Source organism: Falco cherrug, chromosome 1 (genome assembly GCF_023634085.1).
Source record: "Falco cherrug isolate bFalChe1 chromosome 1, bFalChe1.pri, whole genome shotgun sequence".
Lineage (NCBI taxonomy): Eukaryota > Metazoa > Chordata > Aves > Falconiformes > Falconidae > Falco > Falco cherrug.
The window spans coordinates 18,455,956-18,476,286 of record NC_073697.1 but is presented as its reverse complement, the minus strand read 5'-3'; the positions used below and the strand labels follow the sequence as shown (position 1 = coordinate 18,476,286).

Below are 20,331 nucleotides of genomic sequence, written 5' to 3'. Positions count from 1 at the left end.
TACTTTTAATCATGTTAAATATGAACGTGTAATCATTAAACACTCTGATATTACACTGTCAGATAGGAAAAGAAATACCAAGATAGGTATAATCATTAAGTTTCTGTGGCTGTAATGGTCCTAGAATATAAGCAAGGTCAGGTTTGAAGGGAGAAATACTGCCTTGTCTTAAATTGATCAGTTGTAGCTGGAAGAAGTCCAGGAGGAAAGGTCCTCTACAGGTCCTGGAGAGACCCACATCAAGGCAGATACATAAACGCTGTTGGTTGACTTACACTGCAGACCGGAAAGGGAAATAAATGCTCCTGATCCTCAAAAGAGCTTACAGTTCAGCACTCCTTTGAAACTCACAGCTGTCCTCTGTGTCTGAAATGCACTTAGTGGTATTTGTGGATTGAAACACCTAAAATACAGATGGAATAAAATGAAGTCTGCCAGTTTTTAAGTTTTCCTCTGTATTTTAAAACAAAAGGTAAAAAACCACAGTACTAGACTGCAAGGTCTCAATACGTTTCAGATTATATGAATCACTCAGTTACATTATTATAAATATACTGACATTTTTATACCAATATTTACATTGAAAGAAGAAAGCTTCTAGCTTTTGTCTAACTTGCTAAATAGAAACAATAAAACCCAATTCTTAAAGAGCTTTACAGGCAGTATATGTGTGTATGTACATATATTTGTTTATGCTGCCAAGATCTGTATGGTAATTTCTGCCTAGATAGATTTAAGTCCTAAGCAGTGTTCCAATACAGTTTAGGAAAAAAACAAGACAAATTTTCCAAAATCTTACTTTGCAGTCCCACCATCTTGTGGCAGCCTGAGGTATTGCCCTAACATCCAGTCAGCAGAAGCAAATAAAAACTTTAAAAAAAAAAATAAATTGTGAGTGTGTCCCTGTCTACGATTTAGAACCTGGGTTTCTAACCCCCACAGAAAGCACCTTTCTGCAGGGTTGTATACAGCATGTCCTTCGGGAGCTTAGTTTGAGAAGACAATATTTCTTATTGTTTCCTTGCTCCTCAGCATCCTGCCTTCCCATTTCTCTCTTGGTTCTTCCTTGGTAGAGCCACGGTTTTTAGCACTCAACTAACCCTTCACAGTGATTTTCTATTATTACTTCACATAGAAAGGAGAAAGTTGCAAATTGCATCAGTTTTCAGGGGTTTTCCCCCTTCTTCAGTCTTTTTATCCTCCATCTGCTGTGCCCTCAAGGAGCAAGTGTTCCACTTCACTCCAAAGGACTGCTGTAAAATTATTCCTATGTATTACAGGAAGAATGATCCTGGAAGTACAAAGGGAAGATGATATTGCTTAATCCCCTCACTGGGAGACGTGTGTGCTAACTTTTAATTGTTCTTCAGTAATTTGTGTCACTCAACCTGTTTGAATCTTGTATTTGGAAAGGCCTCTCTAGTTTTATGTAAATAGTCTCCGTGAAGATGTGGTTCAGTTCTTCAGCAAGTCCTGGGGAGTTTCATTGTTTAAATAATAAAAATACTAACACTAAAATCTTCACAAAGATCATAAATGCCAAGGAATCAGAGTTAAATTCTCTGCAGATTGATGGCCCGTGCCCGCTTTCATGCTGCAATGTAGGGCACTGTCTTAAGGCTGCCAGTTTACATCTACTCTCTGTGGCTGCTGTTGTTCTTCAGAGTCTGACTAGCAAAACTCAGTCCCTCTGTATCCTTTTTGCTTTCCTGATGTACCAACAATTTAGGAAACTGAAGATATCTTTGTAAAATTTGGGTTTTGGATAAGGCTGAATAGTGGCAACTGCCTGGGCATGCCATGGTTGTGCTCTAAAAACTAATGCCACCAATGGCAACCAGACATTTAAGCAGCTACCTGAGAGATCGCTGGGGTCTGGGTTTCAAGCCCTTGGGTTGTGCAGTCTGTAAAGATTTTTGTTAGCCAGGACGTCAAGAAGAGCTTCAGTTTGCATCTGGATTGGGGTCAGGTAGAAGGCAAAGGTTGGAGGCCAAATCTACGCTAGCATCTGAAATATCATAAAATAGTACAACTATATCTAGTTTCATATATAGTACTGTTCCTTACAGTTATATATGCATCCAAGAAGCAGGGCGGGGTAAACACAGGATTCTTGTTTTGAATCCAAGCCAGTCTACGAAGTAGGGGGTTGCAATCAAGGGATTACAATTTGAACCTTCCTTAAAAATGCAGATTTCTATTAGTGCTTTGTTTATAGAGTTTCTCTAGAAAATGCTTTTTGGAATTTTGGCTGGGAATTATTCACGATTGAAATAGAAATGTTTTCTGGGAATTTATTTCAAGGAGGGTGGGGGTGGTTAACTTTTAAATATATGCAGCGTTTTATCATTTCTCGCCTGTTTTGACTTAGATTGCTCATACCACACCACGTTAATCTAAGGTTGTTCCCATCATTCTTGTTAACATTTAACTTAGTGAAAGCCATTATTGTTTTAACAGATCATTCCAAAATAATGATTAACATACCTCTAGCAAAGCTTAAGTGCATCAAATACCAGTGGTTCCCTTTGAGAGACTGAGAGTTTAAAAAATGTTCCAAGTGTGAAGTTTTCAGAGGAAAAGAAAATACACAATAATACATGTTGTGGAAATGTCTGTACATTTTCTGTTTCTTAGAAATGAAATTAGCATAATTTAGTATCTGGGGTTTTTGATTTTTCAGAAGTTAGAGGGAAAAATACTAGCTTGTAGTACAACTCCTTATCTGAACCAGGGAAAGCATGTAGAACGTTCCAGTAAGAATTTGAGTAAATGCCTGAGTAGCTAAACTCAGAGAGTCAAAAGTAACGCAAGAGACTTGTAGTTTTTATCTATTTATTTCTTTTCAGAGAAGTACTCCTAAGTTACCATAGTGTAACTTTACACACCGCAGGAACATTTAAGCAAGTTTTACTGCATACTCAGAAATTGTGATTTTAAATCTTTCTCCCCATCTTCTTACTTTTAGTACACCTGATAAATACCCTTGGCACCTGTTAGCTGTATCGAAAAAATACCTTAAGTTTCTGCAAATGTAATTATGAGAAAGCATAAGTCTTGCCAGATCTTTGACTGTCAGTCCTATAACCTGTTGTGCTAGCACTCGGACATTTTCTAAGTTTGGTGACTTGCAATACGTTAGCTTACGTGGTATAGGATAGAGCTAAAAGTAATTTCCCATGGATTTACAGTTCTGTGTGTAAATTATATTCAGGTTTTCAGTGTTAATGGTACAGCTAAAAGGCACAGTAGTCATTTTGTGGGAGGCCATAGGAAAAAGATGCATGGCAGGGAAAAAACTGTAATTCAGATCAGGCAGTTTCAACTAAACACCTGTGGTATATACAGTCTCTTTTACAACTTGCTTACTTAATAGTGATACCAGGGAGGATGGTGATACAGTGGAATTGAGACATGCTGGGCATGTTTTGGGAGCTGGGGCCATTTCTGGTAAAACAATAATCCCCACTGTCTAAATATAATGCCTGGTTTCTGGGTCGGGTGAAAATGAAAAGCATCAGTTAAGATAGATTTTGCATGCCTGATATAAGATGCCTGTCAATGACAGCCAGGATCTCATTGCATCTGTGCCTACAAATAGGGCCTTATGTGTAATTATTTATAGTAATAAATCAGAAGAGTTGACACACTTTTGCTTGGAGATATTGTGAGGTTTTTATAGGAAAAAACCCCCCAACAACCCAAAACTAAAAAAACCCCACAGATTATAGATATGGTCTATGAATGTATGAAGTGCTGATGAGTAAAATCTGGGGTGACAATGGAAAAGTGAAGTGGCGGGGGTTTTAGCCTGTCAATCTCACAGTATTATCCTGATTCACAGTAACAGCTTCTTGTATTCCAACCCAACAGCAATACAGATGTGCACACGGTGGCATCGCTGCTTAAGCTGTACCTAAGGGAACTCCCAGAACCAGTCATACCATACGCAAAATATGAAGATTTTCTTTCCTGTGCCAAAATGCTCAGCAAGGAGGAAGAAACGGTGAGTAAGATGAAATAAAAGGCTGGTGTGTTATAACCTGTTGTGATTTTGAAGAGGAGAGAAGCTGGTGATTACCTATCCTAATTTAAGATGTGAATCTATTAATGGACGCTGGGTTTATATGAAAATTTTTGCCACCTAGATAATTTGCAAGTCTAAATAAAGGTACATAGCATAACCTTAGCTCTATTAGTTGCATAACACTGAATCCAGTTCAAATAAATATCATTTTGGTCAATAGCTTCCATTTTACACAGAAGAGGCTTACATTTTTGTTGATTATTGTTCTGAAATGTAAAAGGAAGGGTCTGGGTAGTTGCTAACCATCTCTTGCTATTAAATCAGGGGTCATTTTCTTCGAAGTGCCAACAAAAAGATGCCAACTTTTACTGACTTTTGATTGAAGGCCAATGTTCTCTATTCGTTGCCTATCATTGAATCAGAAGGCCTCAAGAAGATGGAAGCGGACCGCCTTCCAAACTCTTAAAACAGCATAACCCAATGAGCAAAATAAGGGTTCTGACCGATAATGCGCCCTGCGGTGGCATGGTCCTGCTATGTATTAGTCTGAAGACATAAGAAACTAAGTGCTTGCTTTTACATTGTTCTGTGTGCTTACAGATAATGAAGTCAACCCTGCTATTTTCAAAGTAAATACAAATAGGCTCATTCTGTTGATTTCAATCTACTGCCCTAACTTTCTAAGGTGGTTATTTCTGTTTAATTCCTTTTTGACATTTCAAATCCTGCCAGAACTGGAATCCCTCCTGCCTAATTAATTAATTGAGTAGGAGCCCCTCTTTTCTAACTGAGAGTCTGTCTCCTTTCTGAGCCCTCAGCTGATGACTGCCAAGCAGAGGTGGCAGTTGTTCCCATCCAAATGGAACGGGGAGGGGGAAGAAAGATCTGTGGCAAACTGTCTTCTATGGTCATAACCTCTTACACCCACAGAAATCAGATTGGTTTCTTTGCTGGCCTTTGCTACAAGGTGCATATTTTTGTCAGCTGCTTACAAAAGGTGGGAGTGGGCTGTTCAGCTGGTTTAGTTTGAGCTGTTACTTGCACAAGTTATTGCAGGGGATCCTCAGAGCTAAAGTTGCAGCTATTTGCTTGTGTGTGTTGCATATGTCTCTAACCTTTAATAGCTCCCATGTAAAGCCACCTGACAGCTCGAGTTCATCAAGCAGTTTATACTTGCAGTGACACTCATTTTCAGATTCAAATTTTAGTCATTTTATATTGGCTTAGACCAAAGTGTATTTATGTAGTTCCTCTGCAACTATGCCATGATGCACTTTATTAAATTCATTTTGAAAGCAAAATTCAAATTGCAGTGGCCTTTTGGTGCTGGAATTGGTGTTGATAGCTTGTGAAAAATCAGCACTATAGGTGATGAGCCACTTCAGTCCTCTTTATGGTGGCTTAGCAGTCCAGCTATAAAGTTGTCTGACTAGATTTTCAGTTGATCTTTCTCCGTGCAGAAGTTAAAAGTGCGTTCACAGTTAGGGGAAAGAACTGTGCATCTTGTTTCTTTTCTTAGCCCACAGACAGCAGACTTGTGCACTATCGTGGTCCACACATCTCAATTTGCATTTGTTTTCATACCATATTTTAATCAAAACCCTACTGATGCTGGCGAAGCATCAAAACTCCAATCTGAGTCTAAAGGCACTAATTGGTACAGAGCATAGCCAGGGTCTGTTTTCACAGGGCACAGAAATCAGTGTGTGATACTCTGCTTGTCCCATTCCCAGGGTGAGCACAAACTGAAGTAACTGTTTAATGGTCTGAATCTGTTATGGACCAGAGCTGGGTAAAATACCTGAATAGTTTCTCCTATGAAAATGGCAACTAGTTCAAATAAGAACTGTTATTGGGAGCCTCAGCTTTTTTATCAGCAGCAGGAGGAAAGGAGCTGCTGGTCAAAAAAAGAGAGTGAGAGAGAAGGGAAAGACAGGATGAAACCAAGTTATTTACTTACTTGTTTATTTTTATCCAGAGCTAATCCTTATTAGTCAAATATAGCTTTCCCCCTGCAAAATGGGGTCTACAAGCTGTTCCTGATGGTAACCTGTATATAGCATCTAATGCTGCAGTTTCAGCAATGTGTTTGTTGTCTTGTAATTGCTAATATTTTTCTGGTAAGATACTAAGAAACTGTGACTCCCCACTCTTTTGTTGTTTGTTTTTTTTTTTAAACCACTTAAAGGGCCTGAAAGAACTGGTGAAGCAAGTGAAGAGCCTGCCAGCTGTCAATTATAATCTGCTAAAATATATCTGTAGGTAAGTGCTCTTGTGAGAATATCACAATGGTGTTTGTAAGTGTGAGCTGACAGACTTATGTGTCTGCATATGTGCCCTGAAGGAAAAGCATTACTCTGTGGGAGGGTTGGTAAACTTCAAGTGAATGCACTAAAATTACAGGTTTACTGCATGACCAATTACTAATTTGCCCTATCAAGGTGCACAGTTATGACATTCCTGTCATAAGCGGGCCACACTCAGCAAGAAATACAAGAAGGTAGAAGTGAATACTTTCTGTCCTCTGTTTTTTCCCATTTCTAACTGCAGTTATAGGCCTTGGCTGTGCACTCCTGAAGCATGTTACCCTTGGACACTGTGTATGCCTTGTCATATATAGAATAGTCTCAAGGATACATCTAACATCTTAAAAAATGTGTCTTACACATTTGCAATTTGTGAAGTGCCCAGTGTAAAAAAAATGTGTTTTAAAATGATAGAAACTTTTTTTATTAAAAATTGACAGTTTGCATTTTGAGGATATTTTATGAGCCAAGCAGTTGATTAATTATGCTGGAGAAGGTTACCATCTTCAAGAGAGTTATCTCATCATCAGTCCAGATTGAGATTTAAATTTTGTTAACAATGTCTCATTTTGAAGAAAAATCTGAAGAAGTTGTAGAGAATAGCCCTGAGTTTTCAAGATGTTCTGTAAGGAATTGGAAGGGAATACTTGAACTATGTTAAGGAACTATCACGTGCTTTTTTGTTTGTTTGTTTTTAATTTCCGTTTTTACATGTTCCTTAAAGGCTTCTGTCTTCCCCACAGATTCCTTGATGAAGTCCAGTCTTATTCAGGTGTAAACAAAATGAGTGTGCAAAATCTGGCAACTGTTTTTGGCCCTAACATCCTTCGCCCCAAAGTGGAAGATCCTCTGACTATCATGGAGGGTGAGCTTACTGTACTGAACTTGTAATAGAAGAAGGAATGTCTTTAAGTTAATTAACAGTACACACCAGTCCATGTAACATGTACAGCAAGTTCCGTATATCTGTTTTATAGACACAGAGTTCTTCAACTGAAATGAATGTTTGGGTTAAAGCTTGCACAGGTTACTATAAAAGTGACTGAAACGTGGCGCATTGCAAACAGACTTTGCATGAGATTGTGCTACCCTGGCCACTTCACTAAAATTGTACTTTTTCTCTCAAAACTTGCTGCAAATATGGCGTGTTCTTACTCAGCATGTGCAGCTGGAGTGCAGTTAATATTTTACTGTGATTCTTAACGATGAGAAAAAATTAGTACAAGTTCATACTGCAATGTAGAATCCCCCACAAGGCAGTGGTATATTATGTGCCTTACATAACAGTGATCAAATTGTCAGCTGCATTTTGTTATTTACAGCAATGTTCAGATGTAGCATTTTGCTGTAATTAAGACAAAAATATGGCCACAATAATCTCCTCCCCTAATTTCCTCCTAGGCTTAATCTTTGTGACCTTGATTGTCCATAAAGTACATGATGCCTTTTCTCCCTCGAAACACTTTTTTCTTTATATGGAAGATTTACTTAACTTTCTTAGAAATTAGGGCTGCACACAGATGCTGCACTGAAAAACTTACCAAAACTTGAAAATACAGTGTTCACAGTTTATTTGAGAGCATATGGATTTTTTTTTTTGATGTTTTTCTCTTTCCCAGATAAAGTTCCCCGTATCATTTGTTCATGTACTTGTTTTTCTGTAGTCTTATGGTTCCTTCTTTTTCCTTTTAATTCTTGACGCAATGACTATGTTGTTGTGAACAGAAACATGGCACTTCCAAACCATGTATGAAAGCAGTGAATGCCCAGGGTTAGTCATCTGAACAGCAGCTCAGATAAGGCAGAAAACCTGATGTGGAAAGGGATTTTAATTGTCATCTTAACTTTAATGTCTGGATTCTCATTGTCACAGAGAATGGTTTGATCATGCATTTGACTCAAAAGAGTTTGCAAGAGCAGGCGTCCAATTTACGTGCATGTTTATTATGAAGGTGCATGTGTATCATCAACCTGTGTAGCTTCAAATACCCTTAAATCTGCATTTGTGTCTTCCCCCTGGTTTCTGTACATACCTGTCTCAAATGCACTGTGACTGTCTGATATAGGGGTGCAGAGATAAGCTTTGCTGTGTCATTAAAGTGCTAGTTTATGCATCTTATATCATCTCCCCATGGTATTTTGAAAGAGAAACACAAGAGTCTTTCCTGCTTTGTTTCCTTCCTCTTCAACTATCTTGTCATGTCTCTTGCAGGAGTTAGGGTTTTTGTGTGTGTGCACATATGCTGTCTATCACTTCACTTTCAACCTGTCTCTTTGTACCTAGGAAACTGCCAGACTGACTGGAATAGTAGCTTCTCTTACTCTGAAATTCCGCAGAGCTTAGAAGCCTGGTAGATAACTGTTGTGAATGTTTCTTTTGGTCAGGCAGCAAACTGTCTCTTTTTTCCCCATGCTTTTGAATTAAATAGTATAAAAAGTACTTCAAATTGTTTATTAGATTGGAATTGGAGAGAGATGTCACAGAGCTGATTTATACTACTGAAGTCAATGAGAATAGTATCTCACAGGATGACATTTACTGATGGGATACCATGTATCTTCAGCTCACCCTAGGCAAGGGAGGCAGATGGAGATTTGGGATGGGGAGACAAGAGTTAGACATTTCTAAATAAAATACTACCTTCTAGGTTTATATTTTTCCAAATGGGCTGCTGCCTAAAGGTTGTGAGTTGAGGGGGTTTTTTGAAAGTTTGAGCAAGAAAGTTTTCAGTTGTTTTTTCTTTAAACCAGGTGGAAAGGGAAAGTAGTATGTTTTTCCAGTTCTTGGAAGCAACTTTCCAGCCTGCTTATCAACAGCCCTAAAAGGATGGTGGCTGCTGTATGAAATGGCGTGGATACTACACTGACTGAAGGGAAATACATATATCTTTTAACTAATGAGAAACAGGTTTGATTGAACAGATTTATGACTTCTCTTTAAGCATAACTTTAAGATTTGACATGAGAGAAAGCTGATTTGCAATTGGGCTATGCATAGTTAAATGTATAGGAACTTATAACAAAGACTGTACATTGATTGGTGCTCATGGCCACCCTTCTTCATTGCTCTTTGCTTTTTGGAAGATACAGCGTGCTTTTCTTGCAGTCATTCAAAGCCAAACGTGCAGCTATGGGTAACCATACCTGTACAATGGAGACGAGGAGCTCTTTTTGTTTGCTTCAAGAGACATTTTCCAGAATTCCAATCATGGGGCAATTTTTTCCTGTCAAACACAGTGCTGAAAGTTGCCTGAGTACAGTGCAATGTTTGTAGTAAAATTCTGCCTGAAACAGCTAATGTTCTCAGAAGAAATACACCTAATGTACCATGGGAGTAACTAAGTGAATTTTCCTGCCATGAAGCTCTAATGTATGATTTTGCCTTAGCAAACAAACAAGAACACTAAAAAAAGATGTTGTTGAGTACCCACATTGAATTGGCTCTGAGTAGTTGTAATTTAAAAGGGTGGGTTATAAAGATCCAGAATATTACAAATTAGTTGATGTGAAACAATATTGCACAGTGGGAAATTATTGATTAGAAGAGCACAGTATACCTCTGAAAGCTCTCTAGGAGCTTAAAAATAGGGTGGTTATTATTATAACTACCTTGACGCTGTTCCTGAAATATTCTTAATAACCCTTAATGAGAGTCTGCTTAATGCATTAGAGTTGCACATCTGTATTACCCCAAGTCCAGTTATAAATGCTAGTATGTAAATTACCGTGGAGTCAAGTGGTGTGCACACCAAGGAGTTGCTCTTTAAGAGTAAAGGTGGCCATTTATTACAGCAAATAGCAAGCTGTGGTCCTGCATTAGTTCTGTACCGTGCTATGACATGGCATAGTTTCCTGATTGCATATAGTCTCACCATGGAGTGGTTAAAAGCATTCACATTAAATTAATTCTGTCTCATTACTGCCCTGTTTTGCTCCAAAGACTAAAACGTTTGTGTTCCAGCAACAAAAATCCCTTGCCTGCCTGTTTTTTGTTAGGGTACTAAATACAAGTGCCGTGACAGAATAAGACATTGTTTTTAAAAGTGATCATCATATTGAGTTGAAACACATCATTTAGAATGATGTTATCCTTTGCTACTCATTATCTCCGTCTGTGGTCTGCCTGGGATGCAGTTACTCTCATGGTAGTAGCTTCTTCGCAAAAGTTTCTTTCTTAGAGAGTCTGTGAGGCCTGCTGGCTTGGTTTCATGGAAGAAAGAGGTGGTGCTGATCTGGCCTGGTAGCCAGAGGCGCTTCAAGTGTGTTAAACATTCAGGGTGTTACACAGATGGATGCATTGCATAAATGTTTGTGTAAGCTGAATATTTGCTAAGTATTTGTGGGATCTGATGGATAAAGTACATTTATGCCCTAAACAAAACAGGTCATTAATGACCATGTACTTGGTGTGTCCTTTCAGGCACAGTAGTAGTCCAGCAGCTAATGTCAGTGATGATTAGCAAACATGACGAGCTGTTTCCCAAGGATGCAGACCCTCAGATGGGACCTGAGGTGTGCAACAACAACAATGAAATGCCAAAGAAAGTGACTGCGGGACAGCTACAGAACAAAGAGAACAACAACACCAAGGAGACAGCAGTAAGGCGCTGCTCTTGGGACAAGGCTGAGTCTCCCCAAAGGGGAAGTACGGACAATGAGTCTCCAACTGCTCTGCCAGGCAGCAAGACAAATAGCCCCAGGAACAGCATCCAGAAACTAGATGTCACCAGAAGCCCACCACTCATGGTGAAAAAAAATCCTGCTTTTAATAAAGGCAGTGGCATAGTCACCAATGGGTCCTTCAGCAGCTCTGTGGAGGGCCCTGAGAAGAGCCAGACTTTACCAAACTGTACCCTGCAAACCAGGAGAACGTCGTCCCTGAAAGGACCAGTGACTAAGATGGGCACACACAGCGTGCAGAACGGAGGTGTGCGGATGGGTGTTTCTAGCACAGATGGGCACAGCAACACCCTCAATAGCCGGACCCCAGGCTGGGTGTCCAATGGCTACGTCACACTGAGGGACAACAAGCAGAAGGAATCGGTGAGTGAGTCAGGCCAGCACAACAGGCTTTCCACCTATGACAATGTCCACCAGCAGTTCTCTATGGTGAACTCTGATGACAAACAGAGTGTGGACAGTGCAACCTGGTCAACATCCTCTTGTGAAATATCCCTCCCTGAGCACTCCAACTCCTGTCGTTCATCCACCACCACCTGCCCTGAGCAGGACTTTTATGCAGGTAACTTTGAAGACTCTGTGCTGGATGGACCACCACATGAAGATCTCTCTAACCCGGGTGACTATGAGAACAAAAGTGACAGGAGGAGTACGGGGGGCCACAGCAGCCGAGCCACCAGCAGCAGTGATAACAGTGAAACGTTTGTGGCCAACAGTACTAACAATCACAGTGCTTTGCACAGCCTGGTCTCCAGCTTAAAGCAAGAGATGGCCAAGCAAAAACTAGAGTATGAGACAAGGATAAAAAGGTAAGACGGTTTGGCTCTACCATCTGACTGCCTTTTACAGCATAAATCCGAGATTTCCCTCTTGTGACTTGCTATCAGTCTGCACTAGGTGCAGTGACTGGGTGCTTGCCACTGAGTTTCCTATCCTTTGGTGCTGACATACTCTGACATTGTTTCTGTGATATGATCCAAAGGGGTTTGTTTCAGAGCAATTGTTTGTCATGGTTGTGATGTGCTATCCTATTGGCATGAAAAATATATATAGGGTCAGATTTTTAGACAAAAATATGTTGATTGCAGTTTTTCTGAAATTGTCGATCTATATTTGCAAATAGATACAGCAGATAAATCAGGTGAAGAAAGGAAATTAGCAGTGAAACACAGGCATTCAGGGCATTATTCTGACCTTGTAAGTGACACTAGTGCAACTACAGCAGGAGCTGGGTGTCAGCACTTCCAGAAGAGAAAAGAGTCTTTAACCTGTTCCTGGAGAACTAGGTGGAGCTGTTCACTACTGTGCACCTTGCCAATGGATGTTATTAAGCATTTTCTAAATGAGCTACTGAAGTGATTGCCCTATGAGAGTGGTTCATTGATGAAGCCATGGTTTGTAGGTACACCTCAAAAATGCAGTCTAAGTTTTCTAAATGGAAAGACCTGTGTGTGAATTTGTTGGTGGTGTTCATTTTTGCTCGAGTGAGTGAGGAGTGCTGCTCAGGAGCTGTCTGCTTTTATTTCGTTTTTGCAGCTTGGAGCAGAGGAATCTTACCCTGGAGACAGAAATGATGGCCCTGCATGAAGAACTGGATCAAGAGCGGAAGAAGTTCACAATGGTAGAAATCAAAATGCGTAATGCAGAACGGGCCAAGGAAGATGCAGAGAAGAGGAATGATATGTTGCAGAAGGAAATGGAGCAGTTTTTCTCCACTTTTGGAGAACTGACAGTGGAGTCTCGCAGACCAGAAAGAGGCAATACCATCTGGATCCAGTGAGCATTGGAAGCATAGACTGTGGGACTTTGGGGAAGGGCTTGCGGGTATTATACTGTATCAGGTGGCTGGTCACCTGTCTGAGGCTAGTACTCAACATAATGTTATGAACCCTTGAAGGAAGAAATCATACAGACATTAACCACTCATATCTACAGTGTGTACTTACCCAAGTTATACTCTTTGAATGCTTCATGAGACTACTGTCAAGTGTTACAACTGGATATGTGTATATAAATTTAAAAGAAAATCACCTTAGAGAGCAAGAGATGTATCTCAAGAAATATTTTAATGCAAGTCTTGTATTTAAACTGGTAATTTGAAATGTTGTTGCAATCAAGCTTTATATCAAGGCTTTTCTCCCTTGCACTTAACGTAATAAGCTATTTTTGGCATTGTGTTACCATCAGCTTATTTTGTATATCAAATGTTTTTTGGTTTTGGGTTTTTTGTTACCCCTCTTGCTGGGGAGCGAAGATAAACAGGTATATTATGGTATATGTGCCGATGGTTAACCTTGATTTGTGTCACTTCTAAAAAGACAGCAGGATGAGAAACAGCAGCACAGAATAAAGTGGTACTAATTTTAACGGAATTGATGGCCCAGGTAGAAAGTATCAGGGCACCTGTATCATAAAGACCAAATGAGGATATCAAGTCAGCAAAACTGGGGACAATGGCAAAAGGGTAAACAGCTGCTTGTTTGGGAGCAAATGTGGGTGGCAGAGTAAGGAGTTGGGAGATGGGAAGGGGGAACTTAAGGGGGTGTCAATCACATAACCAGAGCTTTTTGAGGTACCCTAAAGAAGCCCTGTGCCTGATCACTGCAGCTCAGAGCACAAACATAAACCAGTTGTTCTGACCATATCTGCATGTGACTTGCCTCTGTACTCTGGGTGAAAGAGTCCTTTTTGTAAGGCTGGTGAAGGGACATATAGGGGAGATGAACTGGACATCCTGGTAGTTGTGAGTGTGATGGGTGCTGAAAAAAAACCCCAAAATATTTAAGTCCAGAGTAGAAATTATGGAGCAACTGTGCAACAAACAACAAATGAGGAAGAAAATACACCAGCATATCCACCACCCCTATTTACAGTGTATATTAGCAATTTATACTGTCTGAATGCTTCATGAGATTACTGTCAAGTGTTACAACTGTGAAAGTTCACAGGCTCTCAGCATCACCAAGGGAATGCCTAGAGGGAACAGCCTGGAGCCTAACAGCATGCAGAGTGCCAATGAAAAAAAAACAGCAAAGCCATGCTGTAAATTAATAATTTGTTTGGCATCTTTATATATAGTAAGTATAACTGGTATTTTCTACACCATGTTAAGGATTTTTTGTTTTTAACTGCTTTTAGGACTGCAAGCTGTATTACTAGAGAGGGTTGTTGGGATGTCTTGGCTTCCCTCTAGTGTCTCTTAAATATATTGCAATTCTTTTTAATTCTAATTGAGAAAGAACGAAGGTAGCCTCAAAGAACATTCTTGGTTATTGCATATATATTAGACAAGTATTAACTAGATGTGGGAATTATACTGGGAAGCAAACATGAGGTTTACATTTCAGAGAAGTATTAACTTACAATGAAGCATTACACATGGTGCTTGTGGATGCATTATTTGTGTCTGGTGAGCATCAGAGTAGCCAGTCAGGGTGCCTATTGTACTGTGAACATGTCTAGTGCACATCCAGTCTGTGTGTAAATCAGAAAAAGTCAGATAGGGAAAGATCAAGGTAATAGGAAGGAGCATGTTTTATATCAGTTAGCAGCAATCACAAGATGTCCCCACAATGGTGAGAGAAGGAACCAGATTACTATGCTAATATGATTTTTTAATTGAATGAGACCTTGATATCTGATGCAGTAGGCCTCAAAGTTGACTCACAATTTAAGCAGTATCTGACATCTGTTGACATGACAACAAAGTCTCTGAGATAAATATTTTCTTAACTGGAATTCATGTTTTTACACTAGATGGATACAGTATCCCCTGTAGCAGTATCCCAAGGTGGAGAAAGTCCTGCTTTCTCATTCCCAGTAAGCCAATTTTATCATTTTGATTTCCTCTAGCAGTCCCTGTGTCATTCAAGCTCTGTTGCTGTCTGAAAATTTAAAGGAATACACAATTCCTAAAACTAGTTCAAGGATCTATGTAAATGAGGACCTAAAGTTTAGTCATGGAATCATTTCAGAAAGCAGCCAGTGAGGCAGTGGGGAAAGGTGCCACTCCAAAATTATCAGCTGATACAGTGGCAAAAATGACAGCTACTTGATAAAATTTTATTTCTGATGCTTATTCGAAACTGAAAAAGAATATAAATTTTATTTCACATCCACATCTGCTTCCAATGCCATAGGCTATACAACATGCATGGAAGAAGGGGAGATGTTTATAGTCCAGGTACTTAGCATTCTGTGTTCAATTTTGATTATCTTTGGTTTTCACAGGAACTGACTGGAGGCTTCCACTAATTTGTATGTGCTGCATGTTTTCCTTATTTGTTTGAACAGGCTTCTTTGTACACTCCTGTTTCTGAACTAAGACTCTTTGGTCAGTGATTGCTTTCTGAGGGTTAGTTCTTGGTCTACCCACAAACTACAAGAACACAGTTCCAAGTGGATTTTTTCTTATCTTCAGCTACAAGAGCACAGTTCAGAGTGGATTTTTGCTTATCTTCAGGTCTTTGCATTCACCATGGCCAAGATGGTTTATAAGACAAACTATTTCAGTGAAAACTCTTAATTTTTGGTGTATATAGATCCTCCTCATTTTTGTATTGTTCTTTTTGAGGACTGCCATTAAACACTCTTGATTCAGACTGAATGATGCTACTGCATTGATTTCTTCAGGGCATGATCCTTGAAAAAAATTTTTTTTGTCCTTTTTGCAGGGACTCTGGGAAGGTGGTTCTCCATGTGAATTTTAGGTAGGGCTTAGGCTGGAGTAGACCTGCTTCCTCCTGACTGATGCCAGGTGAAGAAATCAGAATTTTTGTTTTGTTCATGTATTAGAGGGATCTTGACCTGCTTTGAAATTAGGACTTAGTCTTGGAAGAAAATACAAACCATCCACACAATTATAGTTGTTAAAACTAGCTAGCATTTTTTAGTTACCTGGACACAGAAGTAAAACTCTTTAGTCAGAGTATCTTCCAGGAAAGTCTTTGTTACCCTGGAGCAGAGCAGCAGCTCAGGTTTCTGTCCATTTGGCCGAGCTCATTTTGGCTCTGATGGGTTTAAAATCATTCTTGGTGGTACTGTCACCTTCCAGCCACTTATTGCTGTATCCTACCGCTTAGTGCTATTATCACTCAGCTCAGCCCACAGTGGTCCATTTCCTGGAGCTGAACCTGCACAAAGCTATTTAGGTTAGCTTTCTGCTGGTTGAGGTCTTGGTGCTGACTAAATAAAATATCAGACAAGTTCACTGTAGCTCTACCATTTGGAATCAGCTTAAAACAGTCATGGGATCACAACGCTAAGTATCTTTGAATGCTTTTTTGGAAGCTTGTGTTAGGCAGGATTTGTCTGTTTGAAGCTTGTCTTCACATTAGAAAATGTATTCCAGTCAGTTCCTCAAAGAATGTTCTAATCCCAGTTATATGGCTAAGCACTGATAGCCCAGATTCCTTGCTCTGCAATCCAGGACAAGACTTCACCTTATTGTCTCTGCAGAAAACATCTGGACAGACCGGGAAACTTGAGCTGCCACAGCAAACTTAGAAAATATTATCAGCAATGTATGTCTACTCCCATCAGAATCCATCCAAAGTACCCCAGTCTTTCTGTGAGGCTTCCTCAGCTTTTAGGCTTTGGTGATAAAGTTCATTTATGTCCTCAGTGGTCATCTTCATGCTTCTATTATTGTCCTACTTCTTTAAATTAAAAGCACAAAATTATCGACATTTCTTACATTCAGAAGCAAATAACGAAAAGCTGTTCTTCTAACATTTGTAACTTCTCAGCTGTATGATACCATTTTCACATGGTCCACAACCAATTTGTTGCTTTGTTCCTGCATGTCCAGCCTGTGTGTGAATTGACCTGGTTGGCAGAGGCAATGTTGCAGGGGCATGCTCATGGATCTAAGTGGCCAGAGGATAAACCCATGCTCCCTCTCATGCAGTGGACGTGAAATTAAGGTCAAAGCAGACTGAGTCCAAAGGCTCTGAAAAAAACTGTAAGGATTTCATATAGTGCATTTCTTGATCATTGGGTGTTTCATGAAGGTAGGTTTTTCAGGAATCTTACTCTTAAGGTATTGAGTGAAACTGAGTGAGGCTTTAGTCGAGACAACCAGTCTTATCACTAGCCTGTGTAATGGAACAAGTCATATTCTAAGGCCAAGGGACAGTGTTACCTACTACTGAGAGGATACTAAAAGAGTTTCAAGTATTAATTGAAACAGGTGTAATAATACATTTGCTTTCACCTCTTTCTCACAGGTGTTTCTGTGAATTTTCAAAACTGATAATCTTGTGGGAGTTCACTGGCTAGCTCCAAGCTGAAAATGGCAGTTGACAGCTCAACCCTTCTAGCACATTGTTACTCTGCCTCATGCATAGCACACAAGAGACAATGCTTTTACAAGCCATCAATACAGATGGTGGGAAAAAAATCTCTCAGAGCTAATAACCTTCAGGTCTAATCATAAGGTATGATTACATTCCATTACATTCAGAAGTGTAAATTCAGGAGAGCACGCACACTTAAAAGCAGTCTTTCAGAATGCTACAGTTAAGGGACAGAGAGTAAGAGAGGTAGGCAGGCTTACCACTGTTAATCCCATCTCCAGCCACATCATCAGAGCACTGCTGTGGGTAACAGTACCCTACGTGCCTTTGCACAGTAGACTGGAATAGTGGCAGACACTCACTGTACCTTTTAAGTTTTAGATGCTGATGTTTTGCTCAGAAAAGCTTCTGTCTTCCTTTCTGTTTGTGAGATTCCTGCTATGCGTTTGGAGTGTGCTCTGGTGCAGCAGAATAATTAAACTTACTATACTTCTTCGCTACATGTTTTTTTTTCAGCATCTCATAAAGCAAGTTTTCCAAATACAAATAATAAATAAAATTTTATGTTAAATGATATGCAAAGCTGGTATGTTAGGTTTTCATAAGAATGAGGAGGAAAGGAGCTTGCTAAGATTAGCACTCTAAGATCTGTAAGCAGTTCTTGATCCAGAGGTTGAAAGTGATGGTCCAAAAATTTTTGAGAAAGATCCAATTTGCTAAAAAGAATGAATGTTTAAAAACATTTGTTGTATAGTATTCCCAGAGGGATGGAACAGAGGTGAGGTAAGGAGATGCTGAAATAAACTGGTACACTGATTTGCATGTTTTAACAACCCAGTCAAAACAGTGAGTTGCCTCTGGCTGCTGTACACTTGAACCCTTCCTGGCTGAGTGAAACTCCTCATTGTTTTCCTTTCTTGTTCCGAATTCCCTCTGGAGTCTGTCCATTGAAGAGGAGAGTGTCTGTAGACTCTCTGTGCCCCTGATAAATCTGCAAGGAAGTGGTGGGGAGGGAAAGGGGAGATGGGAGAAAAGAAATTAACGCATACTTGCGATGTGAGCATGCAAAAATAGAGGAAACAGATGGGAGAGACCAGGAGAACAAGCAAGTGAATATACCTGAAATTGCCATTTGTAGGTGGCAAGTAATTTGCCCCCAGTTGAGAGCATTCTTTCTGAAAGCTTGTCTCTACAAAAAGGTTACTACAGTTAATGTTGTGCTATTTTTCCAGAGCTTTTTCAGCTCTAAATTATTTTCTGGGCTGACACCAGTAGCTAGGTCAATTGTTTCACACACTGTCTTCCTTGCTTTTGTCAGTCCTGTGTGCTAACAGTGAGAATTCATGTGGAGAAATACCTAGCAAAGCCACTGCTGTAAGGGCTGAATGCAAGGTAGGGAGCCCCAGAAGGTCAGATGGTTCTCCGTGGTTTACCAGCGCTCGCTCTGGGAACTGCTAATGGCCCCCGTACTGTCATTCAGCATCTCTGGAGAGGTGCTTCTCAGGAAAAAAAATTATATACAGCTGATGCCCTGCTGATATAAATTGCCATAGCTCTATAGAGGTTTGAGAGGCAGTGAAAGAAGCTGAGGAGCTTTCCCTTACTAGGCTTTTATAATGTGTGGATTTACAATTGGCGTTGGTGGTCTGGTTTTGCTGGAGTTTCTTTAGTATGCCAATAATAATAAAGAGTGTAAAAAATTTTTGAGCCCAGAAAAATTAGCATGATGCAAATATATTCCTCCCCTTTTCCTTAAGGGATCCAGGATAGTGAGCTTTGCATGCAATACAATTCCATTTCTGAATGTCCTAAATTCAAGAATGGAAAAGCCTTTCTACCTCTGTGTGTATTACTTTCTTCATGTGCAAGAGGTTTAAAATGATTCATGTTCAGCAGGACTTTATTGTGATTTAAAAAATACTATTATGAGCTGTTCAAAATACTACTATAAGCATGCCTGTAGTTTTTTAACTGTATAGGATTTAGGAGGTGACTTGGCTTGAGACCAAAAGAGGTAGTTTTGAGCGCTTACATTTTCTTTGTTGTTCAAGTTGCAAAGGCGTGCTCATTTTTTTCTGACCTTAAGAGTTAACCTTAACAATTGCTGAAATGTAGCCCACAGTTCAGTCGAAATGACAGTGATTGTTGCACACAGAACTACTTGCAGATCAATTCTCCACACTTTATAACAGAAAGTGCTCTCCAAGTCTTCATCACTGCTAAGCTATGCTAGTAACTGGTATTTTTAATTGCACATTCTTTACATCAGGCTGATCTATGGCACCTGGATTTTGGCAGAGTAGGATGACTAGTGTAGTGTTAGTTCTTCATGTAGCCACCTTTCATGTAGACTGAGCACTCTGGTGAGGTTTTGCTTAATTCACTCTTGCCTATGTGTGCTTTGTGTAATAGTGAGATCTTATTCAGGGAGTTGTGTAAAAAAGTTACAAATTCACACCTACCTAATTCTGTAATAGTACCCATGTGTAGGTATGACCTAATACTAATAGTACATGTGGTTAGTGGAGATATTTGTATAAATTAGTATTAGCAGTGAGTGTGTCACAATTGACATCACTGATATTCTTCTGTTTGACTGAAAGGACCTACACCAAAGGAGGCTATAATGGAATGTAAGCAGGGTATGAACCACAACAGAAATGAAGCATCTTTAGAGGCAATTCCAAAGGCCATTAAGAGAACAGTTCATGAACTATTAATCTATTTGTGTGCTGCCAGCCAGTCCTGTTTTTACCAAGGCCAGAACCTATCATCAAAAGCACACTAAGCTATTAAAAACCTTGCCTAAGAAGGGAAGAGGTGGAGAGCTGCTAGTATCAACTCAGGAAGACATACTGAATAAAGATGGACAGCTTTCAACACACCGGAGCCAGCAGGGGCTGGGTAAATTTGCAGTACTTAGCAGAAGCAGGCACACTTTCCAGCTTAGGTTCTTAGTCTGTTCAGTGTTCCTATAGTGATGCAGTCCAGCCAGCCTGCCCTGTGGCAAAGCAGGCTTTAT

At 39.8% G+C, this 20,331-nt stretch overlaps 1 protein-coding gene across 10 annotated transcripts in view; it reads left to right on the top strand.

The window, feature by feature from the left end:
• ARHGAP24 (Rho GTPase activating protein 24) overlaps positions 1-15,619 on the top strand; it is a 225,564-nt gene extending 209,945 nt beyond the window's left edge. For all 10 annotated transcript variants that reach the window (XM_055724668.1, XM_055724746.1, XM_005433787.4 and 7 more), the window contains 5 exons: positions 3,874-4,006; positions 6,216-6,289; positions 7,077-7,198; positions 10,754-11,822; positions 12,550-15,619. In XM_055724668.1, the coding sequence (XP_055580643.1) occupies positions 3,874-4,006; positions 6,216-6,289; positions 7,077-7,198; positions 10,754-11,822; positions 12,550-12,793 (1,642 nt within the window). In that variant the 3' untranslated portion in view covers positions 12,794-15,619. The remainder of the gene's footprint in view (positions 1-3,873; positions 4,007-6,215; positions 6,290-7,076; positions 7,199-10,753; positions 11,823-12,549) is intronic.
• Positions 15,620-20,331: the final 4,712 nt, after the last annotated feature.